The following is a 25,259-nucleotide window of genomic DNA, read 5'->3' as shown; positions in this document are numbered from 1 at the left end:
GTTGAGCGAAAGCTCACATGGAACAAGAGGATGGATGATAACAGTCACATCTATTCCGAGAGAGAGAGATGTGTGTGTGTGTATGTATGTACAGTGTACACTATGTGTGAGAGAGTACATAAGATGCTCTGGGAGTGTTTGTTGTGCGTTACAGTCCAGATGTTCCCTCTGATCGTCACTAACTGAGTCACTGAACTGAACTGTCAGGAATTTGGTACATTTGGTACATTTCCCACATTACTAATTTGACTAGAGAAATGTAAAAAATAAATACATCTAGGCTATTTCTTGGCAATTTAATTACCCCTGCTCTGTGTCACCTCCATAGCTGGAAGCACTTCCTTTTTCTTTTTTTTTATCAGCATCTTTTCCATTTATCCCTCAATTTAGTCGTTATGCCAATACCCAACGCCACCATGAGTATATTCCGTGTCACTGGTGTCACCAGGTGTTTATTTTCACCTGACAGTGAGGACTACCGGTTTGTTTGTTGGGGAACCCAGCCAAGCTGGAGGCACCGTGGAGGAACTGATCTCCAGTCTCCATGGTGGTGGGTAGGAACTTTAACAACACCCAGACGCCCTTCGACTGGAAGCACTTTCTAGCAGTCATATATAGATCCTCAGTGATGGATCAGCAATGACATGTATAAATAGACCGTGAAACACCTCTGTATTTGCTGATGCTGCTGCATGGAGGAATTTCAAGCCTACTCTTAAATGGCCTCATTCTGTTGGCCTCTGTTGGCCTCCATTTCACGGTTGGATCTACGGATGGGCCTGGGTGGGCCACCCCCCACCTCACCCACCCAGACTGACAGCTATGAGATCCGCGAAAACAGATTCAACCACGACGTGGTTGCCGCACCTGATCGAGAGTCTGCTGCTTGTGATTGCGTCAGACGCGTTTCAGACTCGTCCCAGAAGGGGCGAGCATGCGTGCTCCGCTACAAGTACGCGTCCCTTTTTTCCGCATGCCGCTTGCAGAAAGCAGCCAAATAGACAGTGAGAAAAATTGTCATATTGACATCATCCACCGGTTATTATATATAATATTATATATATATATATTATATCTAAGCTTTAAAAACTTCAGGCCCGTAGTCATTAGACACGTTCTTTGTTCTTTGTCTATGTCTGGTTTCAGAGGTGGGTCACTTCTTGACTTAAAACTGTAGACACAGCAATTTCTTCAGGTAATTATTTTCCATTGCTCTTTAAAAGCTTTTATAGTGTGACCTAGTTTCACATTTCTGTAGTAAATTCATCTCCACAGAGGACTGGCTGTCTAAGTGTGTTAAAAATCAACATGCCTCTATTCCAGCTAATGGACTACATTAACGCAGCGGTTCTCAAACTATGGGTCACGACCCAAAGTGGGGTCGCGGGAAGGTGCCTTTGGGGTAGCGCATTGGCTACTGGAAAAATAAGATTTTCTTCTTAAATCAAGAAACGGAAAAAAATGGGGTCGTCGTGACCAGCTTCAGAGTTGACGTCAAAGAGGGCCACTTGACTGATCATACACACATACAGCTCCATCCGACTGAGAGAACCAGCAGAGCAGCAACACACACACAAGCCCTTGCAGAGGCACACAGAACTGAGTTAGCTGTTCATAGTTAAATAGCAGGAATGAAGCGGGTCAATCATATGAGCGGGTGCCCCGTGGCTTAAACTCAGAGAGTGAGAGGGTACAAAATAAATACATGGACCACGGGTCCATTTTGGTTCCATTTGAAACTCTGGTGGTTCTGGCAACATATTTTGGTTAAATATGCTTCAGTTTACAAATGTGTGTACAGAAACACTTCCGCTGCATATTGATTGACTACAATATTATTAATTTCATTGATAAGATAGGCCTATAAATCAGCAGGAATAACTGCTGTAATTTCATTTTCGAATAAATATTCATACATAAGGCCAGCAATCTATGCTTTTATTTGAAGATATTCTTTATTGTCTCCACCATGCCGACGGAGCATAATATTTGAGGAACTGCTTACATACTGTGTAGAGAAACAGCATTAAGCAAATCAACTTATATGCTTCATAGAACCTCAGAGAATGCATTTCTCCAGGATGTGCTAATTCCAGCTTAACTTGTCACTTCCTCTGTCAAATGCATTTCAACCACCGTCTCACTGGTGTTTCTCTTCAACCTTTTCCAGAGGCCACAGGGCGCGGCACCCCAGGGTCCAAAGTGGATCTGGCAGGCCTTGCGGAAGGCGTTTGGCAGACCCCTCATCCTCAGCATCACATTCCGCTTCTTGGCTGACCTGCTGGGCTTCGCCGGTCCACTTTGCATCTCTGGCATTGTTCATCATATCAGCAAGGACAACCAAACCAACCAGCCACCGGTGAGAATGCAGTCTCATGACCTTACGCACCATCTAGCATACTGTAGCTTAGCTTAGCTTAGCATAGCATAACATGACACCTGTGTGCTGTGACTGCAGAGGCATACTGTAGATACCGACAATTACATGTTACATGATTTGCAAAAAAAATAAGATTGAAAAAAAAGCAAGGCAACCTAAAGGTGTGCATAGTTGAGCTGCATGACTGTTTCAGCCCTATGTTTTGGCATTTTTAGCGCTCTCTGGTGGACAAATGTTTGGACATAGTGACACGCATATAGGCTACACAAGACAGACAAACAGACAGACAGACAGACTCATTACAATATTTCCACACATACACGCTCATACACACTGGACGGCATAAATAAAACCACTTAGCCGATAGCAGCTGTGTGTTAGAACAGTCACTGCAAAACTGAGCCAAAGTAGGAAAGGACGAGAGGCAGAGATATAGTTGTCTAGACAGAACACAGACAAAGACAGACAGACACATGCGGGACGACCAGAACCCTGTCTTTGATAGGTCACAGCTGAGTTTTAATGGGATGTTTTATGGTACTTTCTCTCCCCAGCAGCACACCTGTCCTGGTAGTGTTCCAACTCTCTATAATTACGCCCTGTCAAATATTTATGAGTCTTATGAGGCGATTCTCAGATTCCACATAGGGCAGCGACTGCTACCGTCGCGCATCAGACAGACAGTCTCTGTAAGAATATGTCCTCAATTATTCGTTTGAAGTCCATCCAGACAGCAGCAGAAACAGCAGAACAGAAAAACAATATTAGTCTTTATAGTCTTTAGAGAGAAAGAGCTGTTTTAATAACCTGGCGTTCCTTTTTGGACATAGTTGTAGACAAACGTTTTCAAAACATAAAAAAATGCCATAAGAATTTGAGGATTTGATGTGTGGTCTGTTAGAGAGAGAGAGAGAGAGAGAGAGAGAGAGAGAGAGAGAGAGAGAGAGAGAGAGTGTGTAGTCTCCTATAAATAAGTTAATGTCTGGCAACATGTGTGATGTGTCTATTTGTATGTCATCAAATGTATACGAGATATGAGATAAGATAAACTTCTCTCATATCTGCTGCATATTCAATTTTACTATCCAGCTCAGTCTCCTCACATCATCTAGATAACAAATTAAGAGGTGTCTGCTTTATTTCAGTTTGATTAAGTGTTGTCCTATGAAAAACAGTGTGAAATGCTATTATTATTGAACACGTTTGACTGGCTGGATATTTAAAACGATGGAGCCAAAGTGATTGAAACAGGAGCCAAAGTGATTGAAATTCATGGGTCTTCAAATGCACCTAACACAGTTACCTAACTGTGTTATTTTCAGATAGTAGCTCCCATTATGAGAGATAATGATGTCATGAGTAGGTCAATATCTGGTCCTCACCCACTTCCTCTCTACTTCCAGATCAGGCTGATGGGGATCTATTTCATTTCCTCCAAGGGCTTCCTGGAGAATGCCTATGTGCTGACTGTGTTGCTGTTCTTCGCCCTGCTCCTGCAGAGGACCTTCCTCCAGGCGTCTTACTATGTGGCCATTGAGACGGGCATCAACCTGCGAGGAGCCATTCAGGTACTGATCCATAGCATCGTCTTTACCATGATTATTGCCATGACAGTAGTCTCACGGGCCAGACTATTGCCTCCCACAATTCTCAAATGCTTCCGTCATACAGTCTGGAGCATTGAAGCGCTGAAAATGATCCAGGGGTAAAGCGGATGTGACACCTCCTCCATACTTCCATTTCGTCTTTACAGTCGTGCACATTCATTTCGTCCTAATATAAATCAAAATAATCTACGCTTATATAGCTTGCTGCTTATCAGAAATGGAAATTCAAAATTAAAATGTAAAGATATTTTAAAATATATTTTCGTGAACGGAAATGGCGAACAGATGACATAGCTTTCACAATGCGACGCATTGTGAGCTTGTAGATTGGCTATTTTCAAATGGACAAAATTTATATAGGGCTGAAGTGGTTAATGTATGTTTTGTGATAATAATCAAAATCTGCAAAGTAACCAGTTAGGCTACTAAAGTTTTCAAATTATTTTACTTGAGTAAAAGTACAATACTTGTCTCTGAGATGTAGTGGAGTAGAAGTAAAAAGTACTGACAATTGGAAATACCGTAAAGTAAAAATCCCTCAAATGTGTACTTATGTACAATACTTGAGTACATGTACTTAGTTATTCACACCACTGAATGTATTTAATAGATAATAATAGCAAAAAAAGACCAGAGCCCCCCCTCCCTCCCTATTAATGTGTAGCTTTACTCTCCTCTCCTCTCCTTTCTGCAGACTAAAATCTACAACAAGATCATGCGTCTGTGTACGTCCACCATGTCCATGGGTGAGCTGACCGTGGCTCAGATATGCAACCTGGTGGCCATCGACACCAACCAGCTCATGTGGTTCTTCTTCCTCTGTCCCAACCTGTGGGCCATGCCAGTACAGGTGAGACTCTAGCACTGGGTAGTAGAGCCTGACACCATGCCAGAGTTTTGGGTCTCATGCCGATCCTGATTTTGGAGAGTCCATCTTTTACGTCCAATTACTAATGTTTTGACTGATATTTCCTAAGCAAAGTGTGAAATATTGAAATCAATTAGAAACATAGATTTTTTGTGTAAATGTATTAAACTTCAATATATGAAAAGATAATTTAACTGTAATTATGCAATGAACAAGCAAACTCATTAATATAAAATATACACAAACTGAACTTGATTTTATTGAATGACTTAAGCCGATCTATGAGCTCACAATGCGTCATGAGTGATGCGATGCGTTATGAGCTTGTAGATTAGTTAGTTCTGAAAATGTTACAATGACATGCGGCCAAAATACCAGGTAGGAATTGTGACACATCGGATGCATAATTGCCATCACCGATGTTGTCAAAGAAGTAAAATAATGGCTGATATATTGGCCAAGCCAATATATACTGTAGGTCAGGCTCTACCGGCCTCTGTCCATTGGGAAGTGGTTTCGTTTTGTGTTACATGTGGTTCTGATGCTCTTGATCATACAGAACTGAAAGGTGTACTTCACACAGAATTGTCACGGTTGAACAACGCAGGGTCACGGCAGATGTTTCCCCCATAAAGGAATTATAATTAGAATGGATTGACATGGACATGCATGTAGCAGAGTGTGTGACCTTTGTGTATCTTGAGGCTGCTGCATGAAATGTCATGTATAATTCATTTCATTTTAATCAATGCTATTTCCTTTACAGCTTTAAATTCTCGGAAATGAAAGGGCTATAAAAAAAAGGAAAAAAAGATCATGCAGCAGGCCTTGGAGATGCTCAAGAAATATAATATATCAATCTTTCTTGCTTGCTCCCTCACAATTCGTTTTTTCTTTTCATGGGGCCGATGCCTGATGCCATAGCAGATATGCACAGCTTATCAATCTAAATTATGTATACCATAAGAAACACGGTCTGTTAGAGCTGTCTTTGATTATGTTTTTTTTAAGGTTATACAGTTAGTCTACTGTCAAAGCTGCTGTTTTCAGTCATATATTTCTGGCTTGTGTTGAAGTGTTGAATTTTGATGAGTTCGCTGTGAGAAGATACCTGCAGACTGCATTGTCTCCTCATTGTTACTTTATCATTCTGTGCCAGGCTGCACTAAGGCTGTAGACCTTATTGTGTTTGTTTGTTTTTTCGTCTTTGCTTTATAGGATTGCTCAGGGTACAAAACCAAATATTCAATCCAATCTAATCTACACAATGCTGTGGAAACACTTTGTTTTAGATCAGTAATGGCTGAACCAATCGCCCTGGCAGCCTGCTGTGTGAAATCAGCCGGCGGCAGGCAGCATATGCCTAGTTGGTACTCTTCCATCGTGTGAATGTGAACAGAATCAGTATTCCCACACTGTCTATCTCTGCACCACACAGAACCGCCACTGGCCCATTATCTTATCTTCTACCTCAAGGAAACTTTTCAACTTGCTTCTGCAGTGCACTCCTAACATTCTAGTCATTTTCTACAGCCCCATGTCCAATTATCTCCATAGTTCTGGCAACGATCAGTCCTCCCCATGCTAACTTTAGTACACTGTGAAATCGTGAGTGTTCATTTAACTCTGAGAGTGTACTATATAGAATTTGGTTCTATACACTCTCAGAGTAAAAATTATAAAGTGTTAAGGCAGATGAATCACTTACTGTAGGAGGAAGTGCCGGGGGCGAGGGGGGCTGTCTGTCCGTCGGTTGATGCATTTATGAAACACGTCGTTAGGTGTGATTCACTTTAAAGACCTGGGATCATGTGCGTGGGGGAGGGGTCTCGACTCCACAGATGTAAAGTCATAGTTGCATAATGCTTACAATTTGATGTACGGTATTTATGTGCAATCCAACTGTGCTTGTGGAAGATAAGACTGTCACTGATATAGATTCATTTCAGTTGCTGACTGTAAACACACACACACACACACACACACACACACACACACACACACACACACACACACACACACACACACACACACACACACACACACACACACACACACACACACACACACACACACACACACACACACACACACACACACACACACACACACACACACACACACAAGCATGCACGTGTTCCCTCACTTATCCTCACTTTGCATGCCAAGCCTTGGCTTGCCTTCCGGTGATGGATGAAGGAGACAGGGAGTGTTGGTGTGAAATGTGCCATCCTTCTCCATCTGTCTGTGTGTCTCCTGGGGAGGAGGGAGGGCTGCTACTTAGGAGGAGCAGTGGTTGAAGAAGTACTTGGGCGGAAACCTTGTATAAAGTCATTCATTATGGAAACCTTGTATAAAGTCATTAATTATGGGCGGTCTAGAAATGGAAGGGCAGGCTTGCCTGCAATTGGTTTTAGTGTTTTTAAGCATTTTATTCCTGCGTACGACACTTTATGTTTGTATGTCCGTTATGTTAACAGTTTTTAATGTATTACTAATTGTCTTCATTTTTACTGTTGGAATTGTCTGTAAATCTCAGATTACTGAGGGTGACCTCAATTATCTGTTTCAAAATAATTCAAGGTTTGAATGAGTGTGTGTGCGTGTGTGCATGTCAGTATTATTTAACCTCTCCAACCAAATGGTGTATTCTTTTCATGGGTTCTGCTAGATATATGTCTTTCTTCATGTCTCTCTCGATTATAATTAGAAATCTATCCGGTTAGAATAGATTATTTATTATTTATTTTATCACATTATGCTGCTGTAACACCTCAATTTCCCTTCGGGGATTAATAAAGTATCTCATCTGCTACATCATCATTGTGTAACCTGTGCATGACGACAAACATATCTTCATCATAGCAGTGATGAGTGATAATAATGATGAAGGTGGTTTTACAAGGGAGCCAAACAGCTTTGTACTTGTACAGTAGCTCTTATGGCAATTAAGTCTCTTATAATGTACATAGGTCAGGCAGGGTACTAACGTATAATTAGTTTTCTGCATGAAGCCGTGTGCTTCATGCAGGAAACAAATTATACGTTAGTACTCTGACCTACATGCATACATGCGTACACTGATGTCTTCATAATTGAGGACATTGCTTCCCCGAATGCACTTTGCCCATACAAGCTTCATCCCACTTTTTGAAATGAAATTCTACCTTCTCCGCTTTCTTCGACATGGTTAATACCTGATCTCTCTCTTTCACGCACGCACGCTCGCGCGCATACATGCACGCACACACACACGCACACACAGTCTATCCCTGCCGTCCCACTGACTTCTGTCTGTATTCTCAGATCATCGTAGGAGTGATCCTCCTCTATTACCTCTTGGGAATCAGTGCTTTGATCGGGGCGACTGTCATCGCTGTGTTGGCTCCGGTCCAGTACTTCGTGGCCACCAAACTGTCCGAAGCACAAAAGAGCGCTCTGGTGAGTCTCTCTATCGGCCCTTTATACAAACTCCTGACTATTGTTTTTATCTCCAACCGTTTTGTGTCCTGAGGGGCAAGCCCCTGATTAAATGTAATGCAAACAGTATCCTTCATTGTGTGGAATCTGGCCTATGACTGCACCAAGGAAACCATGCTGATCATCCAATATTGAGTGCTACACAGTGCTACACACAAACACATTATTACAACACTCACTCAGCGAGCCACCAGAGACTATACAATGCCTTCATTAACTCCTTTAGCTTTCTTTTGCCTGGTTGAATGGAACAGGACAAATTGAATGTCTCTATTCTCACAATGTGTTCATCCTGTCCATGTATCTTTATATTTGCAATCTCACTAAAACATGTATTCACTCAAGGCTATTTAGCCCACAAGGCTATTCAACTGTAATGAGAAACTGTTCCCACAACTTTATTGTGGAACAGGATATTGTGCATTGTTGAAGCAGCGGATACTGCATCTGTAGCCATAATTGCTGTATGTGAATTTATGTCTGTGCAATTACACATGTGTGCAATTATGGCTCTACATGGTTAATTATCATTTAACCATGTAGAAGATTGTCATCATTTTGCATTCTTGCACTACATCTTTGTGTGTGTGTGTGTGTGTGTGTGTGTGTGTGTGTGTGTGTGTGTGTGTGTGTGTGTGTGTGTGTGTGTGTGTGTGTGTGTGTGTGTGTGTGTGTGTGTGTGTGTGTGTGTGTGTGTGTGCGTGCATGCATTGTGTGAATGGGGGGTTGTGTTAAGTCCAGCTCAACCAAGCGAGGGAGTTCTGGGGGGTTATGTCTATTAAGGAGACTAATGGCAGAGGGGATGTTACTGGCACTGTCGTTTTTCTTCTTGAATAAAGTGGCCGCATATCTCCTGACTCCTGCCTAAGGGCAGGCTCTGAAAGCAGGTGCTGAGGTTGAGTGGGTGATCTTTCCTGCTTTCTTCACTGCCCTCTGGTCATAGAGCCACTGGAGGATTGGGCACTGCATCACGCAGAGCTTGGACCCCGATGTCTCGATGTAATCAAAGCCTGCCCGTTCTATTTCAGGAATACTCCAGTGAGCGGCTCAAAAAGACCAATGAATTACTGCGTGGCATCAAGCTGTTAAAACTCTACGCCTGGGAGCACATCTTCTGTGACAGCATCGAGGAGACAAGGAGCAAAGAGCTCTCCAGTCTGCAGACGTTCGCCTTCTACACAACCATATCCAGTATGTCATGTTATGTCTTGTACCTACAGTATGACCCCAAACAAACAGAGCACATTTAAACTGTACGATTCCTGTATGGCAAATCATTATGTTAAGGAGTCTCGCGTTGTCAGACGATCAGAGATCTCTGAGAGTGGTAAAGTCTGTGTTTTTTTTTTATAAAACCCACAGACAGACATATACTACTTTCAGAGATGAAAGTATTAACCAATGAAACGTATTAACAAGAGCTTTTGATTAAATATACATTCTGGTTATTTTTTTCATTTCCTAAAAAGTAACAGTTTTAACAGGTCACTTGATATTTATTCCTTTCCTACAGATTGTCCAACTTGGACATTTTCAGTGGTTTGTAAACTGTATGTGTTGGACTGAAAAAAGTCTGCACATTGAAAAGGCCTAGCCAAGTTGAATGGATCAGTGTAAACAGACTGGGTTTGTAAGCTGCACTCTGAACCATGCTAGTGATTTCGGATAAAAAGGAAAATGGCTTTGTGACAGGGATCAAAATACTGGTGGTGTGAATCTATTTGTGGCCCACATATTCACCTGTTTCCTAGGCTTTTCACTGTGTTCCACTTCCTGTCGATTGATCCAATGAAATCCAATGAAACTGGTCAGATGACTAATGGTATCCAATGAAATCCGACAGGAAGTGGAAAACACACAGCGTAGGAAACAGGTGAATAGAGAGGCAGTGAATGTTATGTAACAACTAGAAAAGTGCACTCCTCTGAAGGAATATCTCTGCCAGGCTGGGTTGCCTAGCCAGGGCTGTGTAGTGTGTAAGTCGCGGATCGGGGGACATTAGGGATTATTTGTTTAACTCTCAGAAAACCAGTGGTACACATTTTTCTATGATAGTCGTGTAATAATATTGTTTCATGTGAATGGTGTCCAGTTTTGAGGATATGGAACAAGAGGGAATTGATATAGAAACATACAGTATTACTGTAGTCTGCATAAACCCTTCATTATGTTGTCTACCTGAATTGTTTGAACTCGAGTATTTACATAACGACTCATGTTATGTTTCCCTCATGTTCTTTTCAGTATTCATGAATGCAGCCATTCCCATAGCAGCCGTGCTCACGGTGAGTCCACTCTGATCCTGCATGTGATTGTCACAGTATGTAACCATTTCCCGACCATCAGAATGATAGCTAAAGATATACTCTTTAGCTAACGAATTCTAAACACGCCTGGACTTCGGCAAATAAATAATGCAATATACTGTGCTCTATAGGTGTCTGTCCATTACTCTGTCTACAGCACTGGTTCTCAAAGTGGTGTCCGGGGACCCCCAGTTGTCCGTGAGGGGGTCCCGAGGAAAATGAGGAACAGTTTTAATACTTAAGCCCTATTTCTTTTTCTTTTTTTTTTAATATTCAAAAATAGCCAATCTGAGAACGACTGGTCTACAGTACATAATACGTAAGCGCGATTAAAGGCTAGTTACTGCATGGTGGATGTGCATTCTATGAATAGACATAATCGAATTGATAATGTGAGCCGATGATTATTACTTTTTTATGGTTACATTTTGCATAAATGAGTGGCTCGCTATTCATAATCCCATTTATTGCATGGCCACAAAGAACAAAATCAATCAATTTTGACAGAGGGAATGTATTTTTAAATGATTTTATTGGCTTACGACAATCTGCTTCCATAGCAACGTAAACAGAAGTAGAACAGCAGTCTGTTACTCAGAAATAACAGGCCACAGAATGCCTTGATTCAGAATAGAGTATTCAATAAGTAATACATAATAGTGATCAATAGTGATACAAATGACTCCTTCCAGTGGTCTAAACAGTGTCTGTGGCCAGTCTGGTGGTCAACCAAATATCCAGTCTGTCTGTGAATGTACAGTGACATTTCACAGGGACACAGTGGCCCATACTGTATCCTTAGCAGCCCATCAAAGTGCCTGAGTTGAGTGGTGCTAATCTTTAAATGGCGGCCAGACAATTAATTTGTCTGAAATACAAATTGTCTTGATTGATTGCTCTGTGACTTGTCAGTCAGAGAACGAGTTTGCTTTTGAGGTACAGAGGTCACCTTGAGCAGAACAAAGGGCACGGTCACACATACACGTCAGAAGAGTTCACCTCCATTCTATGGGAGCGAACAGGCGGAGCGTCCAGTTGTGGTGAGTTGTGGTGAGTTGACGCTCAACGCGTGTAGTTCAATATTGGTGAACTTTGACCGGGCGTCAACCGGTCATTTCTCTAGTAGTTTTCTTTCACTGAGCCAACCACTCCAATCTAAGTCAAATGAACTACACACCAGAATGTGTTGGCTACTCCCCTTCTGACACGTATATGTGACCATGTCCTTAAAATGTCTCCCTACTCAAGTCAACAGATAGACGTTAAAGGGGCCCTAAACCTTAGGCTGCTCTTGTAAGTTTGAGGTTTAGGGTTTAGTTCCCCATTGAACAAATCTAAAAACCACATCCTCACTCTCTTTGCATAGACATTTGTGGTCCATGTTCACATCTCCGAGGACGCTGACTTGTCCCCTGCGGTGGCCTTCGCCTCTCTGTCCCTCTTCCATATCCTGGTCACCCCCCTCTTCCTTCTGTCCAGTGTTGTGAGATCTACCGTCAAAGCTCTGGTCAGGTGAGCAATGCCTGCTTCCTACAATGCATTTAACCACTTTAACCCCAGCAGCAGGAGGGTGGGTGGGTGGGGGGATTGTAGGCTATTTTTGGAGAAGAGATTTGTTGACGGAAAAAAGTGGTAATTGATTTTAATAATCGATTTTCAAGCAAATCAAAGTATACAGCGATTAACCTCAGTTGATTTGGTCCGAAAAAGTTAGAAAGAATAAATGGTAAAATGAAGGGTAAATGGTGCATTTACCCTATTAAGTATTTAATATTTTAATGATTTAAAAAAAAATGGAAACAAAAAACAAAACAAAAAAAAACCAAACAAGAACAAAAAGGTAGAGGGGGGGAACAATGGAACCTCTAGTTACATTGGATCTTCATCCACACCATCAGTAAAAAAAAACATAGCCAGTCACCCCTAAGACACAAGTCACCACACTCCATATAGCTCATAATCACTTTATAAATGGTGCATATATGGTGCATTCATAAATGGTGCATTTATAAAGTGCCTTTTTCCAAAGCAATTTACAACGTGCACTACATTCATCCAATCACACACACTGATGGCGGAGGAAACAACCAAGCACCAACCTGCTCATCAGAAGCAGTTAGGGGTTCAGTGACCTGCTCAAGGGCACATCTATACGCAGCCGGGGGGAGCCGGGAATCCGGGAAACGGGGAACCTTCCGATTCCATGACAGCTATTCCACCTCCTGAGCCACTGCCAGAGAGAATAGAGTGATGGGGAAGTGAATTGTCAGGAAAGAGAAGGTGTATTAAGTTGGATCGAAAATAGGCTCCAGGCTTTCATTGAGATTGAGTTGTGGTCTTATTTGATCCATCTCAATTAAGGCGATACTCTCACTTTTGGTAGCTATGGTTTACGGGTACTTCAATAATGAAATGTCTCTCAATTTATCTCAGAGTTAAATTGATTTCCTGGAAACAAAGACATCTGCATACTGTACTGTATCAAGTTTCCACAAAGCCTCACTCTGACCCCTGTCTCCTGCAGCACAAGTCATCAATCATCCATCCTCTCATTTTATAGGGTCTCTGCACACGTGTTACTTGTACAGTAACAGTTTGGTGGCATCATGTGTAATATCATTGATTAGAGGCAACAATTTCGTCTTTTTTTTCCACCCAGTTAAATAGTATTGGCACAGATGTACCCAGGCCAATTGGCACAGGACATCTGCTATCTTTCACGAAGCAATAGTTTCATTAATGCAAAATACGTCATTATAGTAAGACACCAGTGTCTGGAAAAAACTAAAGTGTATTTGGGGTGCAACAGTTAATCAATTTAAATCGATTATAAAAAATAAAATATTTAAATAAATTGATAGATTTTTCTTGTCATTATAGCTGAAAATGTTTATAAAATTGCGAAATGCAACACATTATGAGCTTGTAGATTGGCCATTGTTGCTATTTTTGCATTAGAAACGTTCGAATAATCGCTAAGAAAATAAACACTAGTTGCAGCCCTACATAGTATATTTGAATTTACTACTCCATTTCCCTGGGTACTGATAAAAGTCCCTTAGATACGGCATGTCTCATAAAATCAATGAAGCAGAACTGATCCCTCTAAAGAGAGGCTGGATGTGTATCTGGGGACTGTAAAGTCCATGACAGAAATAATGTCTGTTTATGTTTATGTAGCCCTTGGAAATGAATAGCCAGAGAGGCGCCTTGATGGGTTAGAAGTGGTTTCTTGAAAAGCATAAAGAAGAAATGACCACAATGGGATTTTAGATGTGGTTTATTTGCATTAGGCTGGAGTGAAACCATGGGGTTACTCTAAAGCACCATCAGTCAGATCTTGAATCTGGAAACCTTTTCCAATCCTACATATGGGTTTTTCTTTTTTCTGGGTTATGGGCTTTAAAACACTATCCTCACACTCGGAGGATTTCATTATAAACAACGGACAATAACAACAATACAAATTTCCAATGAGGGTTCAGCAACTTGTGTTATGTTCCGAGTTACACAGCAGGGAGAGTAAGAGCCATACTTTGGCAATGTGGTATTTTACATTCCTATGTCTGATTTCTATGTGATTTTCCAAATAGTTTTTCCAAGCACAACTCGTTAACAGAATGAAAGAGGCATCGGCAAATAGCCAGGCTATTGGCTTCTCATGAACTCTACTCTTAGTACAGTATATACTCTTTGTTTGTTCAGTGTTCAGAAGCTCAGCGAGTTCTTCTCCAGTGATGAGATTGGACTGGAGCTGATGGAGCCTAAAGCCACTCTATCATCTGACTCCAGCAAACACAACCAAAATAAGTACCAGGCTGTGGTGAGTACACGCGCGCACACACACACACACACACACACACACACACACACACACACACACACACACACACACACACACACACACACACACACACACACACACACACACACACACACACACACACACACACACACACACACACACACACACACACACACATGAACGCACAAATGCGCACGCACGCACGCACACACACACACACACACACACGCACACACGCGCACAGGCACACTCACTGTCACCCAGCATTTGTCAGATTATGTACAGCGTGTCAATACCAGGATCTCTGTCTTACATTCCTTCAGTACATGTTTGTCCGCTTTGTTTAACCCCAACCCCACCTGAAATCACCCTCACCACCACCCACCACCCTCATGTTGTTTTCTCCATCACTGGATGTGTGTACTCACTCCTCCTGTAGTTCTCTAAGCCATTCCCTCCCTCCTCCTTCTCCTCTGCCTTACAACACCTCCAGCCCCTGAAGGTAGTGAACAGGAAGCGGCCTCCCAGGGACGACTGGAATAACTACGCTACACACAGCGACAGCTGTTCCCAAGAGGTGGACCCGGATATCTGTATCAAAGTGAGTTATATAACGTTGCTGTCAAGGGCGCCGATACTGTGGGTGCTTCGGGGCTAAAGCCCCCAGGAGAAATGACCAGCACCCATCACAAACTCAATGGCGGGCGCCCAGATTTACAGTACCATTACAGAGCTACTAGCTGTCTAGCTCCCCCTCTGCCCATTGGCCGAATTAACCAATGATGCTTTCGAATTTGAAGTTTTGGACATATGAGGTTTCCACGCGAGAGAGACAATATACTCAGCTCAAGACCCGAAAGATACATTTGGTGTCTCCCTGGGACCCAAACTTAACAAAAATACATTGTGAATGAATCACTTAAGCTCTATTTCACAAATAGTGAAAATAGCAGATATACAAGCTCACATCACGCAATGTGAGCTTGTAGATCTGCTATTTTCACAATGTTTTAGTAGTTTTTTCAATGTATGGATTTTTGTTGAAATTCTTTTGAATTTTTTTGTTTTTGTTTTTACATTTCTGAAAATGTTTGATTCATAAAAAAATTGTTTTGAAATAATCAAAAAAATTGATAGGATGTAAAAAGAAGGGACACACAACACAAAAAGCCCTAGGGGCTTGTTTCCATTGTGGTCCTGTGTATTCAATTCATTAAGAATAAAAAGACAGATAGATGGATGGATGGATGGATGGGTGAGCATGCTGAATTAATTTCAAAGTGTTAATCTTCATTTGACATTTGCCATGCGTTTCTTTTATGTTTACTTCAGATAACCAATGGGTATTTCACCTGGACAGACGGACCGGCGGCTCTGTCTAATGTGGACATCAAGATCCCGTTCGGTGAGTGTCAGTCAGTGTTTTTGTTGACCCAGTTTTGTTTTTCTTCACCTTCTCTCTAGATATATTATAACTCTAAGGCATCTCCAAGGTAGCGGAGCTTACATAATGAGGTTTCCAGCCGACAGCAACGATATCAAACTGGCGGTCCTTGAAATGAAAACGGTTGAGAATCACTGCCCTGCGTCTCTGTCTGAACATCGTACTGTCACTTTTCTCAACTTCTTCCTCAACTGTTCCCGCAGGTCAGCTGACCATGATTGTGGGCCAGGTGGGTTGTGGGAAATCGTCTCTGTTGCTGGCAGCACTGGGAGAGATGCAGCGCGTGTCTGGGACGGTCAACTGGAACAGGTCAGTTAAAGCACGGGTTCTCAATGTCAGGTCCGGCGACCACCAGCAGTCCAAATGGACGCTTATGGGTCTGTAAAGAGTGTAGGCTACAAAGGGGTATCTCTGGGAACCCAATCTACACTGTAAAATCTGCAGTGTTAATTTCACTCTGAGAGTGCATAAAATGGAACCAAATGGTCCCCAAATGGTCCCTAGGGCATAATGTGATCATTAATTTCTTTGTATGTGAACAAACTTGGCCGATAAACCGATTGCACTTTGCGATTTGGTTTAATAAATGTTAATAAATTGTTCTAATTCAAATTAATTAGTGTTACTAAATTGAGGTTGAGAGATCCTCTTAGAACAATAGGTCGCTGAACAACGAAATATCAAGCCGTTTAGTAATTGCTCTGGTCTTTCCTATAGTTCTGAGGTTGCATAGAAAATAGCCTCAAGTCATGTTGATGGGGTGGACATCGGAGGCTGAGCAGGTGTAATTCAAATATGTATTAACCCATTAAGATCGGGAACGCATCTGTGTTCTTTTTTTTAGATTTCTTTGGGCTATTCAAAAATAGCAGATCTACAAGCTCAGATCTGCTATTTTTGAAAAATCGTGAAAATGTGTGCACATCTTTGAATATATATACTTTTTTAAAGCGAGCATTTTTAACTCAAATCTTTGCTTCTGGGGAGTAACATATTTTGAGATGGGGGTCCGCGGCCAAATACATATCATTTTGGGGGTCCTTGACATGAAAAAAGTTTGAGAACTACTGATATTATAGCAACATACTTTAAAAAAAAAACTGATTTAGAAGACATTTGTAGAATCCCCCAGAAGCAAAGATTTGAGTTAAAATGTTCGCTTTAACAGGACCAGAAACATAGGAAATGAAATACAGATAGGGTGGCCATTCGTCTGTTTTTTTTTTTTTTGCGCCGGATGGAGGATGCGCCGGTCCTCCGTCCGGCGCATCCTCTGGCCTTTTGAGAGGTCTTTTGAAAGAGTGATTACAGTGTATGTGTTATTGGTTTATATTTACATATCTCGGTAAATCTCCCGTTTCATTGGTATAGATTAGAATATCAGCTGGCAGCCAGGGCATTGGCTATTAGTATGCATTGCTGCGTGTGCGCTTTTTGTTTTATCATAGGCTTGCTCCCAACAGTCATTCACACTGACTGAACACTCCTCCCACGCTTGTTTATGTGGATGCCGGGTCGGATGAGACTGATGCACGGCTAGGCCTAGATAATCTGCGGTGAAAAGGAGTTAATAAAGAAAAGTAGAATTGACAAGTGTTTTCCACTTTGCACCGTGTGTAATGGTCTGACATGATTGATGTCAGCAACAAAGGGAAAGGTGCCATAAAACCTTGGTGAAGGAAGTAAGGAAGCGGCCCAATTTCTTTCCAATATGGCCACTGTGCCTAATAGCGAATGATCAGGTTACTCCAGGGCTGATGAGAAGAGTGGAAACGGTGTGGAGATGGGTGGGGCAGTCAGGTCACCGGGAAAGGAGGGAAAGTCAGAAGGCATCAGCTGGATAAAATGGAGAATTGCAGCTTCTGGGGGGTTGAAGGAAATGTGGCTGGAGAGGATAGACCAGGACCGACCAGGACAGACTGGTACACTTGCTTGTAATTGTTTTGTCGTCAGAATGCAGTTGGTTCAAAGGTGAACAAAGTAAATTTATCCCTGAGATTACTATGATGACAGTTTAATCTCTGCATGTGCAGGCTGTGTGAAGAATGCTAGGCCAAACCTTCAGGTAATTGCTTTGTCAGAGGCAGGAGCTTACATGTGTTTATGTGTTTGGTGCAGGGATAAATTCTATGTCATGTCAGGACGAAATGCCGTCAACATCGAACACAGTATATCCATTCCTATAACTAATGTATGACACTGTAACATAACGTAAATTGATGTATTTGGTCTCTTGAATTGCATTTATTATGGCGTTTGGAACATGAAAGCGGTGCAGATTTCCATGCAAAAAAATCCTCAGTGGATTTGACTGTGTACTAGAAGCTCCCCCACTCCTCATCAGCTGGGCAGGAGTCTCTCTTTGACAAAGTGCAAGGCTTGCAATAGCAGTTTAAAAATGCATATGAAGTCCGCAGACGTAGCAGCTAAATCTGTCTTTTTCATTGAATATCTCATTACAGTGAGATTGAGCTAACCAGTGAAGTTATGTTTCTGTGTGTGGTATTTGTTCAGTTTTGGAAGTCACAATGTCAGTTCAAGTTGGCTGGCACAGTGCCATCTCAATGGGTCTGGGCTGGCTGAGTAACCAGGGTTATTGTCTCTGTCAGGCCTCATGTATTTCCAAGCAAACAGAGATAATACTTGCAAAAAGGGTTGTTATTTTGAGAGCGAATTGCCCCACAATATGAATACATTTTGATGATGTGTTTTATTTTGATGGTAACTGTTGTATAACTGCAATATTACACTGAACAAGGTTGCGCTTTACCATCATTATTGGCACTAAAATGATGCTTGCAGAACTCGGCACAAACACCTCGTTTCTGACTACATCAAAAGCGGGGTTATTGTCTCTGGTAGACCCCATGTATTTCCAAGCAAACAGAGATACCACTTGCAAAAGGGTTGTTATTTTGAGAGAGAATTGCCCCACAATATGAATACATTTTGATGATGTTTTATTTTTATGGTAACTATTGTATAATCACAATATTACACTCAAGGGTGTGGAATTTGGCACCAAAGTGATGCTTGCAGAACTCAGCACAAGCGCCTCGTTCCTGACTGCCGAGTGCTTGCATATCAGCCAAAACGGTCGTCTGCCAGGTCAGTGGGTCGTGTCCCCTCTAAGTGAATCGACATTATTTTCTTCACCCAATCATTCTCTTCCTTCCTTACTATGTGCCCGGACTGTAGTGTCCATTATTTTATTTTAACACATCGGGTGCCAGGCACTCCCCCGCATGGATTCTCAAAAACGGTCCGGACCTTTTTTGGCACACAATGTGTTAACAAATATATAGGAACCCCAATTTCTAAATATACTTAATCGTAAGAAAAATGGCGATTGGACACCATCTTTATTGTAGTTCGGACATCATTGCAATTACCTCTCACTGTCAGGGGAGGGAGACAATGGACATAAAACTAGAGTACTAGACTATTAGAGTACTACTAGAGTACTACTAGTATAGTAGCCTTATTGTGAGTCTCATGCTTTTACAATGGAGTCCTGTTTCCCCTCCCTCCTGTAAATTAGGGGCATGTAAAGTAGGCGAGTGGCTGGAATTGCTTTGGGGCAGACAATAACGATATTTGTATTCAGTATCCAGTTATAGATTTTTCAGTCGCAGGGTGGCAGATGCTTAGCAGTGGGGAGATGTTCTCTAGCGTCTAGTTTATTGATCAAGAACTGTCTTCGCAAGTATCAAGTGGATTGCAAATAGTACACAAAATATTGTTTACAGCTAAGAGAAGAAAAGTGCTTATTTGTCTGTTGTTCATCACAACACTTTTAAGTGGGCAGTAAAATCAGTTTTAGAAATGTTATAATTTAATTATTATAGGATGTAATCTTATTTTGCTTGGCTTTAATGTTTGTTGTAGCATTTCTAACTTTTTAAACTTCACTACTGGCCGATTTTACAACATTCTCCAATCATTAGGGAATGTTGTAAGGACAGTTTTCAGGACCTGCGTGCCGCTCTCGCGCTCGCTCGTGTAGCCGGGTTCCATTGATTATAGTGGTAGCGTACGGTCGCGGGCTCGCAGCATACGCTCCGCGAAAGGAGTGGAGCAATTTCATGCCTGGTGTAGCCTGGTGTAACAGGAGAGGACATTAGGGCCTAATATTCTCTCCTGTGATACGGCCTTAATGCCCTCTGTGACCTGAAGAGGACCTTAATACTTTGGTGGTTCACTGAGCAATGAGATGGTAAAAAATATCATCCTTTACAGCAGGTGTCTTCAACGTTTTTCAGGCCAAGCTTAGCTGAGAGAGAGATGAAGCAGGGACCCCCACTACATATTTGATTCATGTTAAATGTGTATTTAAGGACATTTAACGACTTAAACGATCAATTCTTAGTAAACTTTCACTCTGTACTTGGTCTGCTCTTTTTTTCCCTCTACACCAAACCGAAAATACCCGATCTACAAGCTCACTTGTAGATCTGCTATTTTTGGCTAATGTTCCCCTCAGAATAGGGATGCAGAAGTGGTTAATGTAAATAAAAAAAAATAAAGCTCCTATCACACATAGATTTGGCGGCCCCCCTGCAGTATCTCTAAGGGGACCCTAGGGGACCCCCTGTTGAAGACCCCTGCTCTACAGTGCATGTGCAAAGTTATTAATAACCAATGAGGTGATAATGAATTTGATGACTTCTACGTATTAGCGTGATCGGCCCTGGTGATCAGACCATATATCAGTTATCTAAAGTACTGTAGCCACGATTGGACAAATAGAAACGATAACCCAGCCGTGTGTGTGTGTGTGTGTGTGTGTGTGTGTGTGTGTGTGTGTGTGTGTGTGTGTGTGTGTGTGTGTGTGTGTGTGTGTGTGTGTGTGTGTGTGTGTGTGTGTGTGTGTGTGTGTGTGTGTGTGTGTGTGTGTGTGTGTGTGTGTGTGTGTGCGCGTGTGTTGAGGGGTCTTTTCCCCCCTTTTTTCAGGCCCTATTTGAAATCAGTGCACTTCTTAATAGTATTTGAACTTCTGTGTGAAATGAACTCAGGGATTAAATTGGGGGACATTTTGGAGGAACAGTTGAAGTAATTTAAAATGTCTCCCTTTTATTTTCTGCAGCCTGCCAAGCTTGGACTGTGAGGCGGATGAAAGGTATGTACATACAATACAATACTGAGTGCTCTGACAGCTACAGATGAACTCAGACAGTTACAGATGAATCATTTAGTTTGATTTATTCAACTAAACTGACATTTAGTTGGGCCTTGAAGAAAAACACAAGACGTCTTCAGCCTAACTGGGGTGGTTACATGTCCTTGAGTTAGATTCTAGGACATGAGTGTTTATTTTAAGCCATGCATTACAAGAACATGCAGAAAGCTACAGTATGCATGTATTCTGTAGTGGAAATGTTGACCGATGCTACTGTTGTAAATAAACAAAATTGTACCTTCATTGACAATTCCTATAATATGCTGTGGTCTATATGTTGACCTCAAGCTTCTACACTAACAGTGGTGATATTACGGTGAATTACTATCAGTTGGCCAGTTATTACATGCATACAGTACATGCACACACACACACACACACACACACACACACACACACACACACACACACACACACACACACACACACACACACACACACACACACACACACACACACACACACACACACACACACACACACACACAATAACTTTGTCCAGATTCCAGTCCACTCTCAAAGATTCTCTGTCACCTCTTTGTCCTACTGAGCAAACTCAGTACAGTCAACAGTTCCTAGATTTGATCAACCAAACAAACACGCTGTTTCCACATTTCTAAGTGACACTATGTAAATGTTAACCACATGTGGCATTAGTTTGTCATTAATCGTCATTCATCACAGCCTCAGGCATGTGTCACATGCGTCAGATGATAGCCACTCACCTGGTGTGCTGACATGCTAATCTCGCTGTCAGCAGTCCCAGCAGTGGGTCTCAGATCTTAAGGGGGCTCAGTGCGTCACAGTCTGCATGGCTTCACGCTGATGTCACCATCGGCACATTTTTTGGAGGGGTACTGTAGGGGTTGTATTATTTTTAGGCAGTGGTGAGCAGTAACGAAGTACATTTACTTGAGTACTGTACTTGAATATAGAGCCTGGGGGGACCCTGGTCAACTATGTATGGTTTAAGTTGCTAATTAATAAATCGCGTTGTGTGTGTGTGTGTGTGTGTGTGTGTGTGTGTGTGTGTGTGTGTGTGTGTGTGTGTGTGTGTGTGTGTGTGTGTGTGTGTGTGTGTGTGTGTGTGTGTGTGTGTGTGTGTGTGTGTGTGTGTGTGAGTGAGCAGTCCCACCGACAAGGATGCAGCTGGTGAAGGAGATATCAGGTGAACACACACACACACACACACACACACACACACACACACACACACACACACACACACACACACACACACACACACACACACACACACACACACACACACACACACACACACACACACACACACACACACACAAAACAGCACTCTTCATGCCAGATGGCCACTGTGCAGATACTTTGCAGTTATATCAACAGAGCACAAGAGAGTAGCAATTCCATGCTTATCTGTGAGATTAGGCACTACGCAACGGGTATCAATTTAACAAATATACCACTCTCATTTTCAACATCTGACCCATGTCAAACATAGGCTGTATCACTTGTTTGTGCGTCATTGGCGGTATCTGGGGGTAAGAAGTGCATGAGCACTATAATCAGTATTTACAGTAGGTGGACAGCAATCGGGGGAGAATATGTTGACAGGGACTCCAATTGATGCAGAAAGACTTTAACAATGGCTTTGCTGTCATGCATAAAACAAGCAATCAAATCCAGCGTATTTGTGCATGTACACAGAATGGAGATATCATACAGTATATTGTCGCTGTCGGGTGGAAACCTTGTATGTACAAAACCATCACTTTTTAAGAAATGGAAAAAGGAACCTGTCCTGTGTTCCAATGGATTCAATGTAGTTATTATTTTGTTACAAGCTCGTCTTAATACTTTTAATTGGTTGAATATTTATAAAACCCACAGACACTTTCAACCTGGCCTCCCAATGTTGGGCATGTCGAAAATAGCTAAAAATAGTAGATCTACAAGGTCACAATGCGTCATGATGTGACACTTGAAGATGAAATATGGAGATATAAGGTTGCCTGACAGCAACGATATGTTTTTTTGGACAACATTGTCTGACACCCCTAACAGGAAGAGGGGGTCTGTTGCCTACGCTTCCCAGAAGCCCTGGCTGCTGAATGCCACCCTGGTGGAGAACATCACCTTTGAGATGCCACTGATCAAAACTAGGTGAGATGCCCCCCATCCTAAAACCATTCTACTGTTTCTTTTCATTCAGCTAAACTGCTCTGGCTGATGGAACAGCTGTGCCTCGGTGAGAATGTGCTGTTGGACACTGCATTCCGATAACATCTGATTCATATGAGATATTAATAATAGCAATATAATTTAGAAGTGCTTTAGATCTGAGGCCAGTGCTATTTCAAGCTATAAAGCCACAGTTTTGCCATGCCCGGTACGGTACTCGGTATCAAAGTCAATCAACCAAATGCTGTAACTTGACCAATCAGTCTGTCTGTCTGTCTGTCTGTCCCAGCCAAAAAGCAGTTATAATCCAATAATCCACTGCCAAATGTAGCTTGAAACATCACATACATGCAAAGTAGCCATCTGTCACATTGTAGTAGCCACACAGTGTAACATGTGAGTGAAAACACTCATGCTCATGCCATGTCAGCTGTGTGGAGGATGAAAGCAAAAACAGCCCAATGTCATGTATGCAATGTCAATGTGAATGTTTCGAGGGTGTTAGCAGCTTACCAGGTGTTTAAGAGTGAAAAGTATAGACAGCAGTAGTATAGACATCTAGGTTGATACATCTAGGTTTATTTGGATACATCTAGGTAATGTTGTATCACCAGTAGTTTCATTTAAAGATCCATCCCCAAATCAGCTGCGGTGTCACTAAGACACAAAGATTAAGATTAAGCCAGGGCACTGGAACCGTGAATGAGCGAACTCGACTTGCGTCATTAGCATTTAAAATTGGAGCACAGTTTGAGGTCTGGGAAAAGGTTGTGACATTTAGATACCTTGTCAGTCAGTGGCGTTGTGCAGCATGACACCATTATGCTGTTTGTAACCTGCTTGGGCACATGCACACGTGCACGCACGCACGCACGCACACAAGCTCATCCTCACAACAAATGGTGTTGCTGAAGGGTCTGTTGCTGGTGTTGACGGTGGCATCCAGGCTGCGTTCCTTCTGGACCTAATGGACTGGCAATAACACACACATTTAATGGGATGCTGTTGCTGCACAGATGTTTTATTGCTGGGTCACCAAGCTACTTCCCAGGCAGTCAAAGTGCTGAGAGCCAAGCAAGATTTTTCCTTTTTTCCCCAGCATTTATTATTATATTTAGTATTATTATTAGTATTATTTTTGTTACTCCTAGCTGTATCTTCGTTCTGTAACTATTTTGTTTCATAACTGCTGTACTGCCATGAAGAAATTATCGTTAGAAAATGAATCTTGTCTAACGACTGCTGCCCTTGTCCTTCCCCTCTCGATCTCATCCCCATATGTTGTGCCTTTATCTCTACATCAGTCTCTTTATTTATTCAGTGTATACCTGTTCACACTGGATGTGAACCTCCAGGGCCCTATCGTTCAAAATAACAGCCGCAGATAGAGCTTGATTTATTTCCAAAGCACTACATCACAGTACATGTCTCTGTTCCAGTGTAGCATCACAGTGTATTGATTTCTTTTTTTTATGAATCATGCTGTATGATTAGTATAAATATCCAACACCCCCCGGACATTAGTCTCATCTTCGCTCAGTAGATAGATACTGTAGCTATTTGGACGCTGCACAGTGTAAGCCAATGTGCATAACTGCCATTGTCGTTTCTAGTTTCTAAGCGCTTAGTTACTTTCTGTCTGCTACTTCCTGACCTACAGTAGCTGATCTGTATTCTGGCACTGTTTGTATTCACCGTCCAGGTATATGGCTGTCATCGATGCCTGTTCCCTTCAACCCGACATCGACATTCTTCCGCAAGGAGACCAGACAGAGATAGGAGAGCGGGTTAGTACCACCAGTATCTCCTGTCATTTGTTTAGTTTACGCGGCGACATCCTTACCATACACGGATTGTAAGTAACCTTGTTTTTTTTGTTGAGATATTTGAGGTATCTCTTTGAATTCATGTGGTCCTCTCTAAGCCTCATTCAGCTACGAGTAACACTGTGACTTTGCAGAGTACAATGCCTATACAGGCGAGATACAGGCTGACCTTGTTCAGCCGCACTGGCTGAACAAGGTCAGCCTGTA

General features: G+C 42.1%; 1 protein-coding gene across 1 annotated transcript in view; it reads left to right on the top strand.

The window, feature by feature from the left end:
* Positions 1 to 25,259, top strand: part of abcc8 (ATP-binding cassette, sub-family C (CFTR/MRP), member 8) — a gene marked incomplete at its 5' end in the record, with an annotated part of 72,372 nt that overhangs the window by 20,274 nt on the left and 26,839 nt on the right. The window contains 15 exons of the mRNA XM_084059993.1: positions 2,171 to 2,359; positions 3,784 to 3,948; positions 4,682 to 4,837; positions 8,162 to 8,296; positions 9,364 to 9,526; positions 10,580 to 10,620; positions 12,008 to 12,153; positions 14,347 to 14,461; positions 14,886 to 15,047; positions 15,779 to 15,851; positions 16,094 to 16,199; positions 20,977 to 21,009; positions 22,199 to 22,237; positions 23,110 to 23,208; positions 24,929 to 25,013. Of these exons, the coding sequence (XP_083916119.1) occupies positions 2,171 to 2,359; positions 3,784 to 3,948; positions 4,682 to 4,837; positions 8,162 to 8,296; positions 9,364 to 9,526; positions 10,580 to 10,620; positions 12,008 to 12,153; positions 14,347 to 14,461; positions 14,886 to 15,047; positions 15,779 to 15,851; positions 16,094 to 16,199; positions 20,977 to 21,009; positions 22,199 to 22,237; positions 23,110 to 23,208; positions 24,929 to 25,013 (1,707 nt within the window). The remainder of the gene's footprint in view (positions 1 to 2,170; positions 2,360 to 3,783; positions 3,949 to 4,681; positions 4,838 to 8,161; positions 8,297 to 9,363; positions 9,527 to 10,579; positions 10,621 to 12,007; positions 12,154 to 14,346; positions 14,462 to 14,885; positions 15,048 to 15,778; positions 15,852 to 16,093; positions 16,200 to 20,976; positions 21,010 to 22,198; positions 22,238 to 23,109; positions 23,209 to 24,928; positions 25,014 to 25,259) is intronic.

The sequence above is a fragment of the Gymnoscopelus microlampas genome (genome assembly GCF_963454915.1).
Source record: "Gymnoscopelus microlampas genome assembly, chromosome: 6".
In the NCBI taxonomy this organism is placed as follows: Eukaryota; Metazoa; Chordata; class Actinopteri; order Myctophiformes; family Myctophidae; genus Gymnoscopelus; species Gymnoscopelus microlampas.
The sequence above is the reverse complement of the archived record's forward strand: the minus strand, read 5'-3'. Positions and strand labels throughout refer to the sequence as shown.